The following is a 7275-nucleotide window of genomic DNA, read 5'->3' as shown; positions in this document are numbered from 1 at the left end:
ACCCCTAATACAAAGTTTCTGGTGGAAATCAGCTATGTGAATATATGGTACTACTAATACAAAAAACATTAGTAGTTCTTGGCGCATTCATTTAGTCAGAGTAGTCTATCTAAACCGGGCCAGGCATGCTGAATAGGTATAGACTAGAGCATGTATGCATACAACAGAAATATAGTATACTTTAAGTAGATCCACATACAGTATATGCATACTGAAGGAATGAGAGGTAGACAAAGGGTTCTTCTCAGTATGTGTACCTCAGAGAGGGGTGGTCCGTTGTAGCCCTGCGCCTGGTACCTGTGCAGGGAGTTGTGCATGGTGTTGGTGGAGAAGGTGTAGAAGGATGTCCGAGAGCCCACATCCTGTTCAAAGCCCTTAATCACAGCCCCATTGGTTCTGATTAAACAAAACAAGTCCATGAACACATTTGTACAAAGTATGCGATCAATCACATAATTAAGACATGAAGATAACTAACTGTGACATTATCTAATCTCTAAGAGAAATAGATAAGGATTCAAATCAAGTAAAGTCAAAAAGATAGTCAATGACTGGGTTGATCTAATCTACGTTTCCAGATTAGATTATGTTTGGCCAGATTAGAGCTGCTCAGGTTTTAATACATATATTTACCTCGTCTTCACTCTAGAAGTGCAAACCTTTTGCCACACTTTTAGCTATGTTTGCAAAGTGTTAGGGCATCAAAGCAAGCTACCAAAATTCCTTGCACGAACATACACATAGGGAATGTAATATTCCGAAAGTGGCATTTTCCAACTAATGTGTTTCCATGTCACAATATTCAGTTTAAAAGAGGCATATGATAGGGGTGTGATTCCGTTTTTTAGTATTGAAAATGTGAGCATAATCGACTTATGGCAGCTGGAAAAAGGTGTTTACATGACTCAATCGGCACAATCGGAATGCTGTCTTTAATTCAAACAAAACCAGAATATGGTGTGCATGGAATTAGTCATTGTGTCTAGAGATATTAAGGTAACAAAGTAAAATGGATGTTAGTATGAGAAGAGATAGGATAAGCGAAGAATGCAACCTAGATAAATGTAAAAATAAACCTTACTTTGTTTGAGAACCTCGCCATAGCTAACAGATTCTTATCACTTTCCAAACACACGAAGAGACAGACACAGATCTACACCCAAAACACACACAGACACACACCCACAGGGTAAACTGACACACACACACACACACACACACACACACACACACCTGAATATATAGTCATGCTGGTCGATCTCCAAGCCCTTCTTGGAGTCCTTGAGGATGCCTCCGTTGCCCACAACCGCACAGCGGATGCACTGGGAGCGATTAGGCCTCTGATCCCAGTCATCCAACAGCACTCGATTAGCAGTGGTGTTCAGGATAGACAGAGTGGACTGTAATACTGGCTCCACACACACACACAGGGTTAGAGCTTGACAGTGTCTACAAATATTTGCAATGGATTACACATAAGCATGTGCAAAGGAATTAGAATGCCATTAACTTAACATCAATTATCAATATGCAAAAAAAACAGACCAACAAAACAGGTTACAAATACAACTAAAACCTTTGTGGGTGTATTAATAGATATGGATGTGCTTTTAGCATTTGCCATACAGGAGAATCACTGTCTAAGGCTTTCACAGAGCTTAGAAATCACACAGAATGATTAAAGACCCTTTCAATCTGTTCCTAGAGGGCTTCCAGTTGAAGTGTTCAAAACCAAAATGTCGATTTTAAAGTGTAACTCCGGCGAAAAAATGGACCCCAGGGTCTCTTTCTGCATTAAAACACATCAAATAAGCAGTGGAGACAGTATTTTTTGTTGATAAACAAACATGACCCTGGGGTCAATTTTTACACATTAATACTTTTTTCATTTTATTCCCCCCCCTCCCTCAAGTTACCATTAGCACAATGTTGTTTTCTGTGCCACCGGAAATGCTTTGTGAACGGACATGTTTGTTTATGCAGTTGAAAGGGTCTATAATGAAAGATGAAGAGAATACTACGCTGCTGTGCGACCTACAGGGGAACTGTAGTCCTCCCCATCCGTGGGCTCCGGGGTAGTTCTTCAGACGCTGGTACTCTGCCATTGTGGCATACTTGGCCCACTGCAGCACTGGTATTGTTTCCAGAAACTTCTTGGCGAAGCTGGAGAGTGGCACTTTGGTCCGTATGCTGTCTGGACAGCTCTGGAGGGGAAGGACACAATTGTGGAACTCATTAGATTCTGGATGTGGGTTTTTTATTTTTTTATTCTGACCACATATGGAAATAAGGCATTTCATATGAGGGGATAAACAGATATTAACATGAAGCATTTCAATTCTGTGGGATTCTGAAGATTTATGATGGCTTGTCAAGGAAATTGTTAGGGATATGTTTGGTGGAAATAAGGGTGGCCTTGAATAGTCCACATTGCTGTGAAGGGAGGGGAAGAGATTGGTCTTGATGACATTCAGAGACTCTGTTGTATTAAATTGTTGGATTTTACAAAGAATAGCCTTAGCCGTAAACAAAGCAAAACAAAGATGTGTAAGATTCTTTTAGCATTTCCTCAGTAAAAAATGGGGAAATAACACCTCTGGAGTAGTAGCCTTGGTAGCAGTCTGTGCCTGCTAAAGAATTCAGCACAAAGGCAAATTTAGAAAATTAGAATGCCCCAACATGTTTTCCCTTTTTTCACTCGTGTAAACGGGGCCTATTCTGTGGTGAAAGGCAAGGGACTGGGGTGGGGTGCAGTTGTATTTCTGAGACATGATTCTTTTCTACACACACACACACACACACACAGTCTGAAATGGCTGTGTCATTTAGAAGAACTAGAATTTTGTGGTTTTCAGCCGTTCTCCTTTGGACATGGGAATTCAAGGCATTGTCTTTAGTGGCTCCACTATGGAGAGCCACCAGATAGGCATGACACAGCCGAGGGAGGGGCCACATGCAGCTAAGTGGCTGAATGATGTCAGGGGTCGAAGCAGAAATGGTAAGGCATGAAGAGGACACATCTTGAGACATTGGAAATAAGGTCTTATGTCCAAAATCCTGAAAATCTATTTAAAAGGCAAAACCACCTGTTTTGTAGACAGCTTCCTCTATGAAGTTGCCTGACAGGTATGCAGAGCATTTTCTGTATTGGTAACAATAAGTTGACACAAAATGGTGAAATAAAAGACTCATTGTTCGTTAACCAAGGAAGTTATGACAGTTGCCATAGTGTTGCACAAAAAGACTCACTGTTTGAAGGGAAGTGTTTTCAGCCGCATAGCTGTCTCCAAAGTAGTCAGGTTTGGTGGGAGGCGTGGTGGTGGTGGTGGTAGTGGTAGTGGTGGGGGCTTTGGATGAGTAGTTGGCCTTTTGGTGACCTCTAATGGACTTCCTTGGGTTGTTGTGGCCCCAGAAGCGTCCACCAATAAGCTATTCCTGGCGTCATACACCTCAGGAGACCTGGAGCAAAATGTTTAAATGGCATGAATTGGCTGTGTGTACAAGTGAATTTATTTTTTTCCAACAAACAGTGTTAGTTCACTTCTAGTGCTCAACCATCAGGGATAGGAGGTAGGCCTAATGCTGTGGCAAGCTGCTGTGAAATGTTAGGGAGGTCACCGAGGGGGGCTTGATTGACGCGGGAGAGTTTGCACTTCTTTAACAATCTTCCTCAAAGCCGGTCAGCCCACAACACACCAAAATGAATACCAGTAATATAAGCACACAAAGGCCCTGAAGCAATTGACATAAAGGAATATTGGCCTGTGCTCAAAAATACCCTTAAGATAAGCATACTTTGGCCCTGATACAATACTGGCCTGTGTTCCTTATGATGACGAGCTTTCACAACCGATTAAAAAAAACAATTGTGTATCAGGAACAAATGGCCTGGGCACCTGCTTAAGTGTCAGACACAAAACAAAAACTGCATTTTTTAAGCAGTTCTGGTGTTTGTGATATGTTACCTGGCTGTATCCACTGTGACAACAGGGGTCAAGTTACCAACTAACAAGCCCCTCATCCCATCTCGCCAGATTTCTCAAAATAAAACAAGTGTTAAAGAAATATAATAAATGAAGGCAGCTCTACAATGACCAACCCTTGTTAAAAATATTTTATTTATTTATATAATTTTTTAAGCTAATAAAAAGTTATTTTTTTAATCTCTCTCATTCTGCATTTCACAGAGTTCTGGGGATTACTAGACAGACAGAACGAAAGAGAGAAAGAAAGAAAGAACAAATTAATTAATGAAAGAAAGAAAATTACCAAAGACCTAATAATGAACACACTGATGAGATGACCTCAAAAGCCAAAATTCCAAAAATGCTCACCCCAGAATGGTGATGTGTAAGAACAATGTCTACATGAGTCAACATGTTTCCACACTTCCAGTGATTTTAAATCTCTGACAATGACATAGGAGGCTATGATCATCAATGGATGCCCTTGAATGATTTTGTTGTTATCTCAGTCATCATAAACACCAGTAGACAGTTTGCAGGTAAAACTTGAGGCTGGAGTTTGAATAGTTCCTGATGTAACCATCCTCTGTTGCACCAAGGTGAAGCCAAGGTAAGAAACTGAAGCAAAGATCATCCCATCCCATTTATGTTGGGCTCAAATTGAGGGGGGAAACAGACAATATGATGAAAAGGTTTAATCATGTTATTTGTTATTCTGTCCTACATTAAAATCATACTGCAGTATTAAACAAAGAACCAAAAGAATGACATGTTCTAACAATCCCATTTTTTTGCCCATCTAGCCCTATTAATCATACTGCGTGTTCTTTATTTGCCCATCTAGGCGTAGCAGCAACTGGATATGCAAACAACGAAGAAGCAAAAGCCAAGACCACATGCAGTACACCTTTGTTCCAGATTTCTCCATCAAAGAAAAATATAAACTATAAAAAAAATAGAAAAATATATAAAAATATAATATAAATGGTAAATAGGCTTGGTTGTGTGAGAAGATTGCTTGAAGGCTGTGTGATTTGTTAGTGGTTTTGATGGTAAATAGGCTTGGTTGTAGATTGCTCGCTGTGTGAACTCCCCCATCTATAACACAGGGAATTTAGCATCCCTCCTATACAGTATTTGAAATTAAAATATAGTACATTTTTCATGCAACACAAAGTGCATAGGTTTCCATTTATTATTTTTGTAATAACAAATAAGCTTAAGTATTATACATTATGTTTTTTAATAAATAGCCATCTAAATGTATTATTTAATGTTCAGACGTGTATTTTAAATCCTACACTTACAGACAGGCTGGTGCAGAGAGAGTAGCGATTACAATGACCTTCAAAATGACCAACTTAAGACTTCCCAGGAGGCTCATCTAGGTGGTAATGATACATGGGTCAACCTTTTGAACAATGTTGCTGGGCAACCACATAACCGGTTCCATCCATGTGTTTTTTTTTGGATGATCATGAATATGCTGCCTATTTCTCGAAACATTGTTCCCCAATATCAGATAGAATGCAGCTCATTTGTTGTGTGTCCCCACACACACACACACACACACACACACACAACAGGGAGTCGCAGCTTTTGAAATCACTGAAGGGGACTTTCGGGATACTTTCATGCCCCACCTCAAGACCGACTTTACGGCCCCTTGTAATGAGTTAGCCTCGAAGCCCGGCTCCTCCAGCACTGGAGCTCATATGGACCCTTTCAAGAGAGTTCCATTATCAGCATCATAGTTGGCCCCACAAGGCTTCCTTTTTAACATTCCATATGTTATCTTAATGCAGAGGAAGTAGATTGGGGCCCAAATAGAACGTTCAAGCATTGTTTTTGTTTTTATTGTTGAAAGGGTCTATACACGACCACAAGCCACGCGTCTCCTCAAGTAAATGAGTAGCTCGCCCAAGAACCACAGCACTTTTCATGAACTTTCTCTCAAGTGAATCTGACTGCCGTTTGAATACAAATAAACCCTCATTCCTTTCACTTGCAGGAACTTTCCAAAAACTTTTGCTGCTTCCCGAAACAACACTACCACTTAACTAAAGATAATCATCATATCAATTTACTTATTGAAAATATCCAGTCGTTATCCACGTCATCTTTTTTGCCACACAAGAAGGCTACAGTCAGTACCTCATTCAGCACCAGTACAGTAGACTAGGCTTAACCACATCTTGGACTACGTGCTTTATCACAAAACAGGCAGAACAAAGGCTACACCACTCCTCTGACTGAGCTTACCTAGTGGCATCCTTGGTGTCGGAGAGGGCCCTGAAGTTGTCGGTCACCATGTGCCAGGGCACCTGAATCTGCAGGCTAACGCAGAGCACGTAGAGACCCAGAAATCCATTGATTACCACGAAGAACAGCACCAGTCGTCGAGCGGGCAACTCCATCACCGCGTGCCGGTTTGTAAGCGGTAGAGGGCAGAGGCTGAGGAATGGTGTGGTGTATGGCAGCTGTGGCTACGAGAGGGGCCCCTGCCCTTCAAGGGTTAGCTCAGGACATGGAGGACGAGCAGCGGAGAACAGTAGGAGTTGTGGTGAGAGGCTGAGTTTATAAAGGGCCCCTCCCTGGCAGCTGTGTGTGTGTGTGTGTGTGTGTGTTGTTTTGCTGTTCACTTGCACGCTGTCCCAGAATAAAACAAGGAGGAGGAGGAGGAGGAGAGAGGAGTGATGTTGTCGTCCAGGACCAGGAAGACTTTAATTAATACGTTGCAAAGAAGGAAAGAGAGTGAAAGAAAGAAAGAAAGAAGAGAGAAGAAAAGGGGGAGTGGGGAAGAGAAACTTCATATTGCCATGTTGCCATGTCTAACCACCACTCTCACACAGTAATCCTACTTTAATTAAACCTCTTGTACAGGATCCTTCCACACAGCAAGCCCAGGGTCCCTTTATTCCAACTCAGTTCAGGTTCCTGTTCCCTTTAATGAAAGGATTTGAAAAAAAAACAGTACAGAAGAGGCAAAACTGAAGAAGTGGATTTGTCATCCTGATGCATCTAGGCAGAGAAGGCCAAAGGTGTGTGAAGTGTTGTAAGACTGACAAATTTTGACTAACAACTGCGGGTAGCAGTGCAGCAGACAATATGCTGAGTCGTAGGGTCATTCCACAAAATCGGTGCCTTTTCAACTTCTAAAAATGTGAAAAATATGCCCAATGCCCATTTAATTAACACATCTTAACATGACAAGAAATTGTGTTGGGCCATCTCAGGCTATGCATTTATTTTTTACCATTCACTTATTACATAGAATATTGTAGGATAGTAACAGGACTGATGGTAACAG

General features: G+C 41.3%; 1 protein-coding gene across 1 annotated transcript in view; it reads right to left on the bottom strand.

Annotated features, from left to right (window-relative positions):
* Positions 1–6694, bottom strand: part of st6galnac (ST6 (alpha-N-acetyl-neuraminyl-2,3-beta-galactosyl-1,3)-N-acetylgalactosaminide alpha-2,6-sialyltransferase) — a 24307-nt gene extending 17613 nt beyond the window's left edge. Inside the window, 6 exon segments of the mRNA XM_048234036.1 lie at positions 145–396; positions 1234–1408; positions 2039–2204; positions 3250–3316; positions 3319–3459; positions 6228–6694. Of these exon segments, the coding sequence (XP_048089993.1) occupies positions 145–396; positions 1234–1408; positions 2039–2204; positions 3250–3316; positions 3319–3459; positions 6228–6382 (956 nt within the window). The 5' untranslated portion in view covers positions 6383–6694.
* Positions 6695–7275: the final 581 nt, after the last annotated feature.

This window comes from Alosa alosa, chromosome 22 (genome assembly GCF_017589495.1).
Source record: "Alosa alosa isolate M-15738 ecotype Scorff River chromosome 22, AALO_Geno_1.1, whole genome shotgun sequence".
Classification (NCBI taxonomy): Eukaryota; Metazoa; Chordata; class Actinopteri; order Clupeiformes; family Clupeidae; genus Alosa; species Alosa alosa.
This window is presented reverse-complemented; position numbering and strand designations above follow the sequence as displayed.